This window comes from Wasmannia auropunctata, unplaced genomic scaffold (assembly GCF_000956235.1).
Source record: "Wasmannia auropunctata unplaced genomic scaffold, wasmannia.A_1.0 LD336031.1, whole genome shotgun sequence".
NCBI classification, from domain to species: Eukaryota; Metazoa; Arthropoda; class Insecta; order Hymenoptera; family Formicidae; genus Wasmannia; species Wasmannia auropunctata.
This window is the reverse complement of record NW_012026859.1, coordinates 169,793-186,317: the sequence shown is the minus strand read 5'-3', so window position 1 is coordinate 186,317 and position 16,525 is coordinate 169,793. Positions and strand designations below refer to the sequence as shown.

The 16,525-nt window shown below is 41.6% G+C and overlaps 5 protein-coding genes across 11 annotated transcripts in view; 2 read left to right on the top strand and 3 right to left on the bottom strand.

The window, feature by feature from the left end:
• Positions 1–81: 81 nt before the first annotated feature.
• Positions 82–3,708, bottom strand: LOC105452441 (sialin). Its single transcript, XM_011693531.1, has 7 exons — positions 3,150–3,708; positions 2,184–2,407; positions 1,379–1,615; positions 1,227–1,314; positions 933–1,153; positions 313–843; positions 82–227 (listed from the first exon to the last, which is right to left on the bottom strand). The coding sequence occupies exons 1-7, from the start codon at positions 3,217–3,219 to the stop codon at positions 105–107; spliced, it is 1,494 nt and encodes a 497-aa protein (XP_011691833.1). The 5' UTR covers positions 3,220–3,708; the 3' UTR covers positions 82–104.
• A 676-nt stretch (positions 3,709–4,384) lies between these two features.
• On the top strand, positions 4,385–6,825 carry LOC105452439 (transcription initiation factor TFIID subunit 7). The gene is made up of 7 exons (XM_011693529.1): positions 4,385–4,568; positions 4,684–4,812; positions 4,918–4,998; positions 5,083–5,449; positions 5,798–6,160; positions 6,240–6,400; positions 6,501–6,825. The coding sequence occupies exons 1-7, from the start codon at positions 4,482–4,484 to the stop codon at positions 6,522–6,524; spliced, it is 1,212 nt and encodes a 403-aa protein (XP_011691831.1). The 5' UTR covers positions 4,385–4,481; the 3' UTR covers positions 6,525–6,825.
• LOC105452440 (probable trafficking protein particle complex subunit 2) lies at positions 6,402–8,403 on the bottom strand. The gene is made up of 3 exons (XM_011693530.1): positions 7,401–8,403; positions 7,076–7,309; positions 6,402–6,963 (listed from the first exon to the last, which is right to left on the bottom strand). Exons 1-3 carry the CDS (start codon positions 7,488–7,490, stop codon positions 6,865–6,867), a joined length of 423 nt encoding a protein of 140 aa, XP_011691832.1. The 5' UTR covers positions 7,491–8,403; the 3' UTR covers positions 6,402–6,864.
• Positions 8,404–8,635: 232 nt separating this feature from the next.
• LOC105452436 (glycoprotein-N-acetylgalactosamine 3-beta-galactosyltransferase 1-like) lies at positions 8,636–13,722 on the top strand. Of its 5 annotated transcripts, none has more exons than XM_011693519.1 (7): positions 8,636–8,743; positions 10,147–10,370; positions 10,803–10,961; positions 11,076–11,263; positions 11,526–11,733; positions 11,818–11,956; positions 12,317–13,722. In XM_011693519.1, the coding sequence occupies exons 3-7, from the start codon at positions 10,931–10,933 to the stop codon at positions 12,858–12,860; spliced, it is 1,110 nt and encodes a 369-aa protein (XP_011691821.1). In that variant the 5' UTR covers positions 8,636–8,743; positions 10,147–10,370; positions 10,803–10,930; the 3' UTR covers positions 12,861–13,722. The 5 variants fall into 5 exon arrangements, with proteins under 5 accessions (XP_011691821.1, XP_011691824.1, XP_011691820.1 ...); XM_011693522.1 differs by lacking the exon at positions 8,636–8,743 and adding an exon at positions 8,818–9,329 and having other exon boundaries at positions 11,088–11,263; XM_011693518.1 differs by lacking the exon at positions 8,636–8,743 and adding an exon at positions 8,818–9,329.
• A 672-nt stretch (positions 13,723–14,394) lies between these two features.
• LOC105452437 (mediator of RNA polymerase II transcription subunit 13) overlaps positions 14,395–16,525 on the bottom strand; it is a 30,735-nt gene continuing 28,604 nt past the window's right edge. For all 3 annotated transcript variants that reach the window (XM_011693523.1, XM_011693524.1, XM_011693527.1), the window contains 4 exons: positions 16,121–16,459; positions 15,742–16,023; positions 15,374–15,645; positions 14,395–15,268 (listed from right to left, as the gene is read on the bottom strand). In XM_011693523.1, the coding sequence (XP_011691825.1) occupies positions 15,136–15,268; positions 15,374–15,645; positions 15,742–16,023; positions 16,121–16,459 (1,026 nt within the window). In that variant the 3' untranslated portion in view covers positions 14,395–15,135. The remainder of the gene's footprint in view (positions 15,269–15,373; positions 15,646–15,741; positions 16,024–16,120; positions 16,460–16,525) is intronic.

Sequence of the window (16,525 nt, the reverse complement as noted above, 5' to 3'; positions counted from 1 at the left end):
TATATAAAACTGACCAACCGAAATTAAAACGTACTATGTGCAACGTGATTAAAAAGTATGTTATTTTCCACGTTTAATATCGCAGTTCTAATGCGACATTGTCATCAACTACCACCTTTGCTCCACGGCTGTTCAGTGGCGGACGCGAACATCAAGTAGAAGCAATTGGTAGCCATGTTTATTCCCGCTGCCATCCAGAAAACTATATGCCAGCGTGCGAGGGTTTCCTGCAATGCAAAAAAAAAAAAACATACAACTGCATCCTAATGTACGCTTGAAAGGAAAATAAATGCAACGAAAATATATACTAACGTGTCCCTCTACTATACTGCCAATGACATACGGCGCCAAGAAACCACACGCGTTCGCCGCGGCGTTCGTTAATCCGTACAGAGTACCCGCGTAACGTGGCGCCAGCGCGATGTGATTCATCTGATTGCCGGCGTACACCGCGCCCTGAAGAGATCCCAATCCGGCGAGCATCAGCATCACCGTCATACGATCGCATCCGGCCCAGATAGCGCCGACGAAGCTGAGACTGGGCCCCAGCGAGGCGACCGTGTTCCACAGTTTGAACGAGGCGAGAGGTGAGATCAGACGACGTGCGAGGAGCGCGTCCGCGAAGCTCGAGATACCGAGGCCCACCAGCCAAGCGCTCAGGTAAGGTAACGCCGAGAGGAATGCGTTCTGCTGTACGTTCAGATGCAAAATCTTGTCCATGTACGTCGGCAGCTCGGTCAGAAGAGTGTAGAAGGCCCAGGACTGACCGCACTGCGTGATAGCGATGGCCCATATAGGAAGAGAGGTGAAGACGGACAGCCAAGGTACTCCCGGGTCATCGTTCTGTCGTTCGAAAATCGATTTCGACGTCATTTAAATCAAACACGATAACTTTGCAGACGTACATTACTATTGTATTAAACGTGTAATACCTCGTCCTTCTTCTCGACGCTAGCCTCGATATACGCCTTCTCGGAAGGATCGATGCTCGAGTGTTGCGAAGGAGTATCGTAAATGAATATCACCCAGAACACATACCACACGAGACCGAGGCCGCCGAACAGATAAAACGCAAGGGGCCAACCGCCCCACAATTCTAAGGAACATAGCCAGCCGCTCACTGGTAACGAGACGACAGTTCCGAAATTTGCACCTGAAAAGGATATCAGTAATGAGAACTTTTCGAGAATTCTTTAGCCGTCGAAAGGCAAACGCAAACAAATTACCTGCGTAGACTAGAGCGGCAAATTTACTCCTCTCTAACGGGGGCACCCAATGTGCCAGCATACTGTGCATCGCAGGAAACGTTACTCCCTACACATATGAACAAATATTAATAATTTCCGCATAGAAGTATTATGGAAAACAGGACATTTACCTCAGTAAATCCTTCTGCGACTCGTACAACCAGAAATGGTACCAGACCCCAATACGCGGCGAAAGGGCTTATCACGGTCAGAACAGCGGTCAGAAACACCCCCAGACCATAGATCAACTTGCCGCCCATTTTCTCAGCCATCCTGCCACCCGGGACATTTGTAGTTACGTAGCCAAGAAAGAACGCGCCTAATATAATACCTTGAGTCTTTTCACTCCAGGCAAATTCTCCCGCGCTCTGAAATAACATCGAAATTAATTTCAGAAATGTAAAATAATAAAAACTACTATACAATATACGGGTTTGTTCCGAGAAAGGATCTAATTGAAGAGTTATGTGCCAATTTTAAAATATTGCAAATTAAAACGCAATATTTAGGCACATTTCTCTTTAAATATCAATAAAAAGAAATTCTTTTATTGGTGTTTTTAATAATGACATTATTGTTTAATGAAATAAATAAGAAATCACAAAAAAATTATCAAATTTATGATAAATATTTCATTATTTAATTTATGCTAGCTTAGAATTCCTGTGACAAATGTCGAGATATCAAGAGATGGCTAGCATGCTTATCATACATTAATACGAAAAAGAAACAGGATAGTGTTACATTTTAGCGTGATAAGTTTGACTGACTAACGTCACATGATAAGTAATATCTATCATGACGTAATAACGAGAACACAAAAGATTTAATATGTAAAATGATATGAAAGGTAATATGATTAATGCAGTAGAGTAATATGATATGAAAAGTAACGATTAAGATTCAGATAAGTGTACGAAAAAAAGATAGAGTTACCGGTACGAAAGTCCCGTTTATCGGTTTAGTGTTAGAACAAACATCGCTAGTGTCATTTTCCTCGGTATGAGGTATCGCAGTCTGATTAACCATGGAGACAATGGCTACAGATAAATTGACCCTCATGGCGTATACAAGGGCGAAGCCAAGAAAGCCCAAGAAACCAAGGGTGTGACGCGCTTTGACACATGATTTAGTGTCTGCTGGAATCTGCAACGTGTTAACTGAAAGAATATTACATCATGAGTATATATATTGTCAACAGAAAAAAAAAGTTGAAATATATCACTTATGAACAATCTTGAATAAGGACGACAAATCTTAAATTATGCAATTCTAAGAACATTCATCTATAATTCTATGCTAGAGAACCAGAAATCTGAAATATTAAATTTGATTTGAGGTGATATTAATTGAAAGCTGTCAAACAGATCTGTCCAAAATTATAATGCATCATGAATATCTCTAAATATTAATCTCCTCTCTAATATGTTTCAAGCAATAATCAATTATTATTATTAATAAATTACATTATAATATCGATAATTAATAATTATTCATTTCCTGTCTAATCCTTAGAAATATCAGGGTGAAAAAAAAAACATGCGGACGTAACTCAGCTGGTACAAAATAAATCTGACGTATTCGCGTTGACGTCTTTCGCGGGGGAAGGGGGAGGAGGGAGGAGGCGGGAAGATGAAGGAGGTCGTGAGATCGGCACACGGCAGATAACAGATCCGTATCCACTTCCGCGATACTCGCGGACCATCTGCGCCGCGCGTCACTCGTCGCGTTGCTCGCGCGCTGTCCCCTTTGTTTCCAAACAATGCAACGCGCAACGTCAACCTGTCTCGCAGCCGTAATTGCGCGAACGGATGGGAGGCAGAACGGTGCGCGTGTAATTACGCGAACGGAGATAACGTCGTCGCGAGCCCGCTCGACGCTGCGAGATGACGCAAGGATTACCTCGTTCCAGAGAGTCGTTGATGCACAACGGCTGATCGTCCCTGGAGACGCTCGGGTCCAGGACTTCCATGACGCCGTCGTCCCGCGCTCTACAGCGATCCCGCACTTTCACGATGACTCACTGCCGCGCCAGGCATAAAGAGAATGCACTTGTGCTCCGCTCCCACCCAGCGCGTCCGCGCGGTAACAGGTCGTTACGGCCGGGGTACTCAGAACCTCTGGCTAGTCTGGCTGCCAGCAGTGCCAGCCTGTCTGCTGTCACTCGTCTTGCGCGGGGTACGGTACACATCGCGAGTGTTTGCGAGATGGTGGGACGGATCCTGGGACATGCGCGGCAGCGCGAGCGTAGCAGACGAGCCTCGCGTGGCCTCGGCTACGAAAAAATAGATTTCCGATGAAGTTAATATTTATACAACATATGTTAAATGCACGTTATTTGACATATTAATATATTTTGTATTACATATTTTATACTAATAACGGAGAAGCGTGAGAGAGGCCACGTTTTTTGGGCGGACCGACGATTCTCCTCCGTACACTAGCGCCCCACGTCCACGTTTTCAAAAAAGGAACTACGTATCACGTCTATCTTAAAACATTGTCGATCAAATCATAGCATTAGAACGTGGTTCGTGTCCGTGCTAATTGGGTCTTATACATATGTATGTATATGCCACATCCTTCTTTCTTTTTCAATTGTAGCTAAATTCCGAGCAAATTTTACGCCAAGAGTTTGCACGGAATTTGGCGACAATTTGTAGCAGTGCTAATAATATTATATACATTTATTTAAATTATTTACATATAATATAATTAATTTTCTATACTTTTATATTTGTATAATTTTTGAAAGTTTTACCATATATATGTATTGTAATATTTTTTAATCCTACTTTGAACTATTTGTAATTCGCAGAATTTAGAACAAAATTGTACTTCTATAAATTTTTACACTGCGTATTTTTATGCGTATTTCTTTTTCCTGATTTTTTTCAAATGGCACCTATAGCTGCTCTCGCGGAAGCTGGTCAAATTTTCATGCGTTTTAATCATTAAATATATAATATTTTTAATATTATACATTTAATGAGAGAGATTTCCCCTTTTCCTAAAATGTCCTAAAAATACATACATATATGCATATATGTATATTATAAATGCAACTTTATTATCGACATTGATGAAAACGTTTCTCAAAAGTTTACCACATGTACCACCCAAACTCGATGGCACTGGTGCTGTCCGTTTAATAAACATTCCTATTTCTGTTTTCATCAGTTTTCGTTCCCATTTGGGATTTCGGTTATTCTACTGTGTAAAAAGCCGAAGAAAATGAATCGCAATTCGAGTACGGACTACAAAAATCGCAATGAGTCGCAGGTCGAATTGGAGAGCCAATTTATTTTGCGGTTACCGCCCGTATGTTTCTTATATTGCTATCTCGTAATTCCATCTGAACTTAACCTTAGTTCGGAGATTAGATAGACGAATTAAAAAATCGGGGATTATATCTGTTGAATTAATTCTCTTTAAGGAACCCGCCAGAGTACTGAGGGAGGCGTTACGTAGCAATTTGCCTCTAAAAGACCGATTGACCATAAAACTGGAGAACGATATGCGTTACGGTGAGGTTAGGGTTGACCACTGGTTACTCCACGCTAAGGTAAATTTCATCGTCTCACGCTATTGGCGTGCCAAAATTTACTGTAAGAAAAGATTATTCACGAAGGTGGACTTGTATACACATGTTCGATGAACTTTCGCTTAGGTTGTGGACCTGCCGACGGTGGTGGAATCCTTAAAAACCATTGACACCAAGAGCTTTTACAAGACTGCCGATATATGCCAGGTAAAATGGGAGAGGTGTTGTAGATGACAATATCTGAAAACAAAGAGTTTATATTACATTATTGTCCCCGCAATGCTCCTTCAGATGGTGATATGTAAAGAAGAGGAAGATCACACTGCGACAGACGAGGAGTCTCCTATCAAGCAGAAGAAGAAGGATCCGAACAAGGTCGACAAGAAGTTTCTCTGGCCTCACGGCATAACGCCGCCCACGAAGAACGTGAGGCGCAGGAGGTTCAGGAAGACTCTGAAGAAGAAGTACGTGGAGGCGCCGGAGATCGAGAAGGAGGTCAAGCGTTTGTTGCGAGTGGACAACGATGCCGTTAACGTCAAGTGGGAGGTGATATGCGAGGACGAGGACACGTCGAAGCCCAGCAAGGTGTCGTCGTCCGGCACGGTCAAGACTAAACGGGAGAGCATGAATGGGAACACGTCTCAGAGTCTGGATGTCGGTGAGTGTCGGGTTCTGAGTAAAGCGTCGTCTACAATGAGATTTAAGAAAATTGACCAATCATAGTCGATTATTCATCTCACGTAAGAATAATAATCGATTGGCCGACTTTCTTAAATCTTGAGTCTTGAGTCTCATTTGTAGACGCCACTTAACATTTAGAAAGAGGAATTAAGCGACGTCTACAATTAGATTTAAAACTTAAGATTTAAGAAACTTGACCAATTATAGTGGATTATTTATCTTATGTGAGAAGAATAATCAATTGGTTAATTCTCTTAAATCTTAAGTCTCATTGTAGACGCCGCTTTAGATTTACTCTGCTCTACTTCACGGATTTATATTTCAGCCGAGCACGACATATTCGGCGAGGCAGTTAGCGACAGCGAGGACGACGACGAAGAGGCGAACATCAACGTGATGGAGCTGGACGAGAACAGCCGCCTCTCGGCGGACAGTAGGGTCTCGGACTCCAATTCTATGCAGGCCGCGTATTCCGAGAGGTCGAGTAACAACGCGACGACGAGCAGCGGACTGGTCACCGAGTTCAGTAAAGACATGTTCCACGACAACGGCGACACGGAGACCGAAAAGCAGCAGGGCGAGTCTAGCCCGCTAAAAGTTCCAAAATTGGAGCAGTTTCACTCGGAATTTATTATACCAGACAATTACAGCGAAGCGATAATTACGCCCTCGGTATCCGTGTCTAAAGGTAATTGTAAATACAAGCACTTCTACCTGTAAGAGATTCACACAATTCTTAACATTTGTCTGCTTGAAAATCTGCCCAGATGCGCGTCTCGCTACTCTCCACGCGGAATTGGCGGAATTACGGCAAAGGCGGCAGCAACAGGAGATCGAAATAGCTAACATCGAAAATGTCAAGCTGAGGCAACGGTTCCAGGAGATCTTGGATAATTTGTTGACCCAGGAAATGCAAAAAGTACAAGAGGTAAAGTGATCCGTATATATATTTCACTTAACAATTATTCTGACTCATGAGTATAAATATACATATGATACATATATATGTTCTTTTTTTTACATTTCAGATACAAGATCTGGAAATGGAATAGAAAATGCAGCACGAGTTTCATGGCATTTTATAAATGTAAAAGACAGTTATTATATATTATAAAAGACAATTTTCGTCTTTTATATAATAAATAATTTTTTTATATAAACTCAACAATTACACAGTGCAATTAACTTATGTATACATTGTACAAAATCAAAATGTGAATTATAACTTTTTTAAGTGATATGCTTTAATACCGGGGGTTAAATTGGAAAAGATTTATCAAATTTATATCTAAAGCCTATTAATAGCATATTTTGTAGCTTAACAAATCTTGAATAAAACGAAGAGAAGCGTAAGTTTTATAGATATTCCTTTACCAACAGCAATTGTCACGCTCACGAAGACAAGTACTTTCTGCCGTACAACTGTGCCTTCTTCTCGAATCCCAGAGACTTGATGGGAGTGTTCAGCTTGTAAAACGGATTCATCGAGTACTGAAACGGAGAAACGAAACACATGAGTATCTCTGATAAAGTTATCGACATGTGCATGTCAATCGGCGGAGAATAAAAACCTACGACATCCATCGTAGAGAGTAACTGTTACCTTTATGTAAGTCTCATACATTTCGTTGAAGAAGTTCTTGATCGACTCCTCGTTCTTGCTGTCGTGCACCATGATGAATCGGATGTGGGTTGCCGTCACGAACGCGCTGACGAACCACTGGTTAAACTTATCCACAACTTTCAGATGCATGTTCGTCGTTTTCCACGTGTGCTCGTCCACGAGGTCGAGTGCCGCGTGGGCGATGAATTGATTCAAATGCGAGTGATCCTCCTTCTATAAATAAATAAAAAAAACCACGAAAAACAGAGGGTGATTGACAAGTGACGCATGAGTCGGAGTTTAACCTCAAAACGAACGAACGAACCTTCGCGTCCTTCCCGGCATTGTTGAACTCTATCTCGAACAGCGGATTGTCGGCGTGGCCGACGATCGCGAAATAATAATTCGCGGTCATCGCGAAACGGCAAACGGTCGCGTCGTCACCGTGACAGCTGGCGATTCATCCGTCAGCTGTCGGCCCTCCGCACACGGCGCAGCCACGACGATTCCGATCGATTCGAAACGTCACGCGTCGCGATTCGAAAAGTATTCACAGTCATGATAGGATTGGAAAACAGTAAAATGTAAACAATTGAAAATGAGCACAAAATAGAATTCTTTCACTATGGAACGTAAGACTGTGTTGTCGAGAGATAAATGACTTCAAAAATTGGAAATTGCATATATTATGTATTTTTCAGCTTTGAATTTGCTTTCAACCATAATTTGTAGGCATATAAAAACTTTTTCTGTAAGGTGGAGTCAAGTGAAATCGAATATTTAACATTTAAATAAATATTTGAAATAAAAACAATTTTTTTTTATTATCAATTATCATTGACAGGAATTATATTTTATCCGCGATTGGTCGGTATCGAGTGTACAGAAATTAGCTATAGCTTTACTCAAATGGTAAGGCAGAGATTGTAATAATTTTTAATTATATGTTTTAACACTTCTTAATTTTCTGCATATTAAAAATACATGTATCGAAATATATACGAAACGTTTTTATTCCGTAAATTTATCCCAATTTCAGTTCGCGCCGTTATTGTTTCTCTTTACCGGACTTTCAGCGTCCGAATGATTTAACAGCTGACTCGTCGTTTGCGTCATCTTTAATAATGACAGCGCGATATGTAATAACGATAGCGCGCATCCGTGTTTACACTAATTTCGGCGAGTTTTTATGCAATTATTGCGGTAGCGACGTAATTGCCGACCGCCGCCGCGAAATAACAGAGTAGAGACCGATGATAAATATATGCGCGAGAAACGCGATATCCGACAAGTAATGACAAGCTCGGTACTCGCCTCCCGGACGCGTGGAAGAGACACGCTGACAAACGAGTAATTTTCGGGAGGAATAATCTCTGCGCGATAATGAAGAGATTGCGCGGCACGCCGAGTGATACGGTATGCATGTACATACATACATGCATACGTACGATAACGGCGTGTATGTACGTGCACGCACGAACACACGCGCACCGGATGGCGTCGTATCGCGCCGGCGGTCCGCGCCTTCCCCGCGCGCGCGCTCGTCGACGTTTCCTCGCGATACGGAATACGACGGGAGTATGGAGAAGTATCGCGGCGGCGTGGTCGCCGCGCGTCGCGAATCAGAATGCAGACGACCTCGGTGCACGGATATTTTCCAACCAGTGTGTACGTACGCGGACAATATACAAATATTCGCTCGCGCGCGCGCGCGCGCATGCACGCTCGTCGTCGCGAGCGTCAGGGGTGAGAGAGAGAGCGAGACGCGCGCGCATCGCCGATTGTTATCGCTGGCTGAATGCTCGCGGAATCCTTTGTGCCCGTTCACGCGCCGCTCGCGTCAACGCTCGCGGGATGACGACGACGCCGTCGTCGCTCGGAGACGTTCGCCTGTGAATCCCGCGGAGTTGTCGGGGACGAGGAAGAGGAGGTGGAGGAGCGCAAACCGCGGACGCGGAGCGCACACACTCGTCGGCTCCTCTAATCTTGCAACCGATCGCGCGCCGACGAGCGGTTCGGTTCCGGTAATCCCGACGCAGTAAACATCGTTCTCGCGATAACGCGCGCTTCTCGGAAGATCGAGGAGGAGGAGGATCCGGATCTGTCTGCATGCCGGATCCGCTGGTGTCCGCGGGGCGTGTTGTAAAAAGTTTCCTTCCAACCCCGATGAATCGCGCGACTCGCACGGCGGCGGCGAGGCACGTTCCTCCGGAGCACCATCGGCGACTCCCGCACACGGGCGACACTCCACACGGTTTGTGAATGAAAAGTCTCCGTCGGGCGCGCGACGTGCCCAGCGACGACGATATCGGGCCGCAAATATTTGTCCACGATCGTGCGAATATTGGCGCAACTGCGCAAATAGATTAGTGAGACGCGGGCTAATAACGCGCTGCACGGGCTTCAACGTCAGGTATAACTTGGCTTAATTGGGAGGGACGGAAAACCGATGACTGTCGCAGAAAAAAATGCCACGATCCGCTCTCGTATTATTACCACATTGCACAATTCATTTTCTCTCTCTCATCGCCGACAGTACCTTTTGACATCGGCGGAATGACAACGTCACCCTAGCTCTACGGTCTCGCGTTTCGAACGCGCGTTTTCCAGCTGCTACTGCTGTTTTCCGCATGCAGTACATATGTGCGCGTGTAATTACGGCATTGTATAATAACAGACCAAGGATTGCATATTTACTATTTTCTGTATTCGCACCTGGGCTCGGAGACACCGATGCATTAGTAATAAGCCGCCTTACCTGCTTGGAGATAACGTTCCGCAGTATCACACAATAGTACGCTACCTGACGCTATCAGCAAAAAAAAAATGACGATGCTGAGTCAAAATGTCACAACGATTATTTCGAGCATTTAAAAACTATTTGTACAGTCATGGACACATCGTTTGCGACACTTTTCCACGACTGTACGTTCAGTGCATTAGTGCATTTCAGAAAGCTGACGTGTATATTGTGAAGTATAACGTTGCCTCCAAATAGTTTCGTCACCAGACTCCTGCCAGATTGACCTGTTTAGCTGTGGCTTCTATCTTTAAGATTCTTTTGATTTCAGATCCAGTTCTCTGAATCGAAGATTCTGCATTATATCAGAAATAACGCTCATATATTATACAATTCGTCGGTACTCGAGCAATCTTGTTTGACGAGAAACAGAAGAGGAGAGAAAAAATGTGCTCAGCAAAAAAATTATTTATCTTACTGTGAGTGACAAGTTTAATATATGAGCTTAGAAATGGCCTTGGAGATATCGTGTTATCAAAACATCTCGTTGATCAGGTATGAAATTATTGGCTGTATAATGAGTTTATTTTACAATTTTAAAAATTACACGACTGGAATTGATGTAATATTAATTTTGACGTGAATCAGTTAACTGCGACACGAACGAGAGCTAAAGTAGAAAAATAACATATTGAAATGTAAGAGCAATAACAATGTATAAAAATAATAGTAGAATTTTATCTGCGTATTCCTATAATTGATAATCATGAATTGATGATCATGTCAATATTGATAAGATACCAATATGTTTTTAAACACTGTAAGATAATGTAAGGTATTCGGTACTGTAAGATATCGTATTACAGTAGAGCGTTCAACACATTTAGTGTACTTTACATAAATTCAATGTAGTATTCTCTCTCTCTCTCTCTTTCATTGTATTAATCATAAAAACTAGTAACACGTGTTTTTTTTGTAATGTTTTAGAGAGCAGTAATAAAGTACTATATTATGCATTTATATGAGCAACAATGAATGCAAAGAAGACTGCAATTTATATTCAAGCATTTATATAGCGTTATCGAGTTGAGTCACAATTTATTATATTATATATCATGGTGCAGCAGCGGCTCCCCAGTTTCGATAGTAAGTGTCTATTTAATTCTCTAATTAAATTTATCTTTGCCTTCGTCTGTGATTGGTTATTAATCCATAATTTGTAAATGTGAAATTACAACAATTAGAAAATACAGCAATCAGTTTTTTCAACAGGTGGTCGGAGCGGACGGCGATTTATATTGACACTCGCTGCTGGAATGGTTTTCGGCTTTTTATCGGCATGCCTGCTCATTACATCCACGAGAGATGTACCGCACATGTTCAGTTGGGTGCCAGGTAATTCTGGCCTTTCTAGAGATCCTCATCATTATTCAGAACTGGAATCAGAGGTACGCAGTAATATATTTTGTATTCTAAATATATACAATATTTCTAACACGTTCATCCAATTTGACCTACCGATGCAAAAAACAATAAGGAAATTGTAAGTTGGCATGAACGTGTTAAGAGATTGCTTACGACTAAACCAATGAGGAAAAAAAATATGTTTCTTCTTTTTTTTATTAAAGTACGTGTAAAAAAAATGTTTTCTTACTATTTAGGTGATTGTAAAATAATTTCAATATTTTATCACTGAATTTTCTATGACAGATTGGTCCTGAAACGGAAGTGAAATTTCATGGTGATGATGAAGATTTTCACAAAGGGGAAGATAGAATAGCTCAGGATATGGCGAAAAAAGTGCGTGTTCTTTGCTGGGTTATGACTGGTCCAAAGAATCATCAAAGCAAGGCTCGTCACGTGAAAGCGACATGGGGGAAACGCTGCAATGTACTTCTTTTTATGAGTTCTGCGGCAGGTATTTCAAACGTTTTAGAGATAAAAATTACGATGCACAGATAAGATATTTGCACAATATACTCTACTACCGTTTTATTTTTAGACGCCAGCTTACCTACTGTAGTGTTGCCAGTAAAGGAGGGTAGAGATAACCTGTGGGCTAAAACCAAAGAAGCGTTTAAATACGCTTACGAGAAATATAAAGACAAAGTAGATTGGTTCATGAAAGCCGATGACGACACGTAAGTGTATTTCTTTCTGTTGGCGATAAAATGTTATCTTTACTGCATAATCATGGTATGCATGGTACAGTCTGTGCACGATAAATTTTCTATTTATCCATACATAAATAAATAGCACAAATTTTCCATTGGTATTTCTTTATATTGGTGTGACACTCAAAATAATAAATATATGCAGTATCAAATAAATTAGAAAAAAAAATATAAAAATTATAGGTACAAAAATTGATAATTGAGATTATTTCAAATGAACAATGTTATATCTGACGAAATCAATGGAGTTACTGTACATACATACCATATACAACACACATATATAATATGTGTAATTGAAAAGATAATTTTTTGCGTGTTTTGCAGATACGTGGTAGTGGAAAATTTGCGATATATGCTGTCGTCGTACAATCCGAATTCATCGTTGTATTTCGGATGCAGATTTAAACCTTTCGTGAAGCAAGGTTACATGAGCGGTGGCGCGGGTTATGTACTTAGTAAGGAAGGCTTGCGCAAGTTCGTGGAGGAGGGCTTACCCGACAAGACCAAGTGCCGGCCGGACAACGGCGGCGCGGAGGACGTGGAGATGGGGAAGTGTCTCGAAAAAATTGGCGTGCGCGCGATGGACTCTAGAGATCCACACGGGCGTGGTAGATTCTTTCCGTTCGTGCCGGAACACCACTTGATACCTAATCACGTGGACAAGAACTTTTGGTATTGGAAGTACATCTATTACGATACCAAGGACGGCTTGAACTGCTGTTCGGACAGTGCTGTTTCGTTCCACTACGTGTCACCGAACATGATGTACGTTTTGGAGTATCTGATTTACCATTTGAGGCCATACGGCATCAGTCACAGCCTGGAGAGACCCTCCGCGGATCGACCGTCAACGTTGACCGAATACTAGTCCGTGAACACTGTCGTAAATAGATCGTAAAGTTCCATAATTCTTGTTTTATACATGATACTAGTCCATTCGAGCCAACGATACAAGTGTAATATATTCTCAGCGGATGAAAAGTGTGATATATCGTACTTCTTAAATACACGAAATCTTTATACGTATCTATGTTAAAAGAGTCAGGACACTACGGCCATAATGGATATAGCTATAGTTTAGAGTAGAAAGAAGATAGGGAGATAGTGCAAGCACAATAGATATAACGTCGTCGAGATTCAGAATTTGGTTTTTTTTTTAGAGCGTTAAGTCACATGTTAAATTTGTAAAGTGAGATGTGATAATAACTTCGTAAGCATATAAACTCCTAAATAAAACATGTGATCCGCAAAACAATGTCGCATTTTATTGCTAATGTATACGTCGCCAAAAATATCATGTTTTATTTTTCTTTTTTTTTTACATACTTAAAAAAAATGCCTAAAAAACTTTTATTTTTTTTTTTCTGTTGAAAATGTAAATGTATAATAGCACCATTAGATGTAGATTAGTAGAAAAATATTGCACAAGGCTCGATAAGGGGATGATAAAAATAATCACTTGACAGGTAATAAAAATCCAATTATTCGCACTTACTTTTTCTGATATACCCACAGAAGTAAAAGATATCTGCGCGTTTCTACTGTGCTTGCAACAAAATTTTCGGGTACTACAAATACGAGAGAGAAATCACATATGTAATTATATATATACACATAAAACTGTATTTCGTAATATTAATATAATAATGGTAATAATAATTTTAATAATAATAATAATAATCCCAATAATGACGTACTACCCAGTAATAAATACTATAGATACAGAGTGAGTGTGGGTGTGAGTAAATTAACCAATTAATTAGGGAGTTAGGGGTTCTATGTACAAGTCATATTTGTACTATGCGACTGACGCAATTGGCCACCGTGGCTCCACTCAGACGCGCCCCACATTTCTCTCTTCGTGTCTTTTCTTCTTTTTTTTTTTGCATTCAAAGTTAAATTGAAGGAAAACAATCTTTGCATAACTGGCTCGTTCTCTTCTCATTCTCTCGCTTGTTCTTTTTCTCTTTCTTTCTCTCTCTCTCTTTCTCTCTCTTTCACTCTCTCGCGATTATTTCCGTCTTTCACTCTCAATTATCTAATCTCGGCGATGTCTCACTTCATAAATTATTTAAAAACAATATTTTACACTATAATGTATGTATAATATATAGAGGTCACCTAATCCGAATAAAATTTGTCAAACAGCATCGAAAAATTGCGCTAACGGGTCCAGGAAACATGATAACAGCGACCCAGTGCCGCGCGAGCATAATATAATATTATAATCGTCATACTTATATCTCACACCAGGGGCTTGTACGAGGCATCGCTTATAAAAAAGAAGTCCACCTCTCTTTTTTTTTTATATCATCTATATAAAATTAAAAAACAACGTAATATCATTTATATTACTTCGTCGTCATTAATAATAAAAGCTTTGTACAAAATTTAATTTACAATTAAAAACTTTTGGTTACGTAATTTTTCTAGAGATTCTGATTTGTAATTCAACTATCTATCGATAGAGAGGCAATCGAAAATCATTTTCTTATTATGCACTCTCTTTTTCACCTTCTTTCTCTCGCTCTCTTTCTCTCTTTCACTCGCTCATTCGTTCGCGCGCTCTCTTTCTCTATCTCTTTCGTACTTATCTCTCGCTATCCTTCTCTTTCATTCTCATTCTTTCCTGCCCTATCTTTCTTCCTTTCTCACAGTGTCTCTCATCGCTCGCATCTTCGCTTCTACCATTCGCAAAGTCTCACATTTGCTTTCGCTGGCAATGGTCGTATTGGATGCGCAGTTCATTTTTTTTTTCCTTACGAAATATGAGATACGATCATAAACACAAAGTACAATCTATTTCGCCTGTTATAATAGAAAAATGGTAAAGAGAGTCGCTGTTCGTTCTCATCGGGTTCTGCATTATTTCAGCCGTTGCATTTTTTTTTTTTTCATTGCGCTAACTTGTGTATTTAATTATAGAGTCCGAGTAAAAAAAGGCTCGGTTCTCCTTACATATATGGTCGAGAAGGATCGTACTCTGTACCTAGACAATCTCTTTCTCTCTAAGTACCTAACTAATAGTAGTATAGGTAAAGGGCATAGGAAATCAGTTGCTCTCGTAAAGCCCCGAGTGACGGTACAATAAGGAGTGCGTGAGAGAGGTGCATATACTGCACTACAACGGGAGAGGGTGTGGGTCAGACGAGAGCTGCCGTCGCATGGTAGAGATGCATGAGCGCCTGTACGTGCACTGGTAAGCAGGACAGTCGGTCCTTGGTATTCGCATCCAGCGCAAGCCACGACAGTGCGTTGTACCCTTCCAACACGTACCTGTCAATCACGAAAATCGAACGCACGATAAACGAATTTGCCGCGCAAACAAACGACGTCTGAGAAGCGAAAATTATCGGTTACCACCGTCGCGAGAATACGTACCTGAGCACGTCAGTGGTGTACTGCGAGTCCAACGGATGAGCGGTGGGTGCGTTTTGTTGCTGAAGTAAATCGTCGCTGTTCTGTTGTATCGCGGGACTGTGCAGGTGTAACGCGTTCTTCAGGAATACCGGGCAAACGTTTTCGAGATGTGGACAGGCTGCCCAAAACCATGGTGGCATTCGTCCCGTTGGCGCAGTCGACACTAGGTAACCAAGAGCGAGCGGTTGTTGTAGAAGAGTGCCAACTTCTTCCGCCTGCTCAGTCGTCGCCATCTGCGAGAATAACGATAAATTTGCATGTAATTTCACATGGATACAATACAGTCGCAGACTTCATTAAAAGAGAGAGAGAAAAAAAAGAAAACTTACTCTTGGCGTATTGCTGCATGGAAATGGACTGCCAGGCCCGTCATGATTGCCTAAGCCTGATCCACCGCCGTCTCCTCCGTGCGGCGAGCCTTCAGGTCGATGCGGACTTCCGCTTGGACTCTGTCCACCGCCTGCGCCCGGCTCAGGCCAGACGTTGAAGATATCGTTAAAGTCACCCATTCCCTCCATGCCTTCCGGCATGTCATCGTTTAGAGCGGAAAACAATTCGTCGTCTCCTAGCTCGGGTACGTTGTGTTGCTCTTGAAATGCGGTCTGCGACGACTGAAGTGTCAAAACAACAACGAAAATTAGCCCGAATGTATCAGAGATATATATATGATATAATTGAGCTTATGCATACAAAATCGAACTTCCTTACCTGAGTGGTGGCGGATGTGGGGAAAACAAGTATATGAGTACATGTGACATCTTGAGGTGTGGATAACTGGCAGTTTACGGACGCTTGACTGAATCGTTCGTCGGGAGTGAATTGATCGGCCATTAATCTCAGAGTGGAGTCCGGTTCGAGTGAGACTAAACACGCGCTGAGTACGCAAGGTGCCGCCGAGGGGTACAAGAGACTACACTGTCCGCATATTTCTTTCAGATGCTTCGAAGCTTTCAGAAGCGCTTTCCTAGAAAGTAACCAACTCCATCCTTTCAATTCGCCGTGCCCGATACGTCCCACTCGACCCACGACCAATCTCCATGGTTGTACCTGCAATAAAAAAAAATTAATGTAAAAAAAAAATAACACACAGTATACTTAAAACTCGCAATTTTT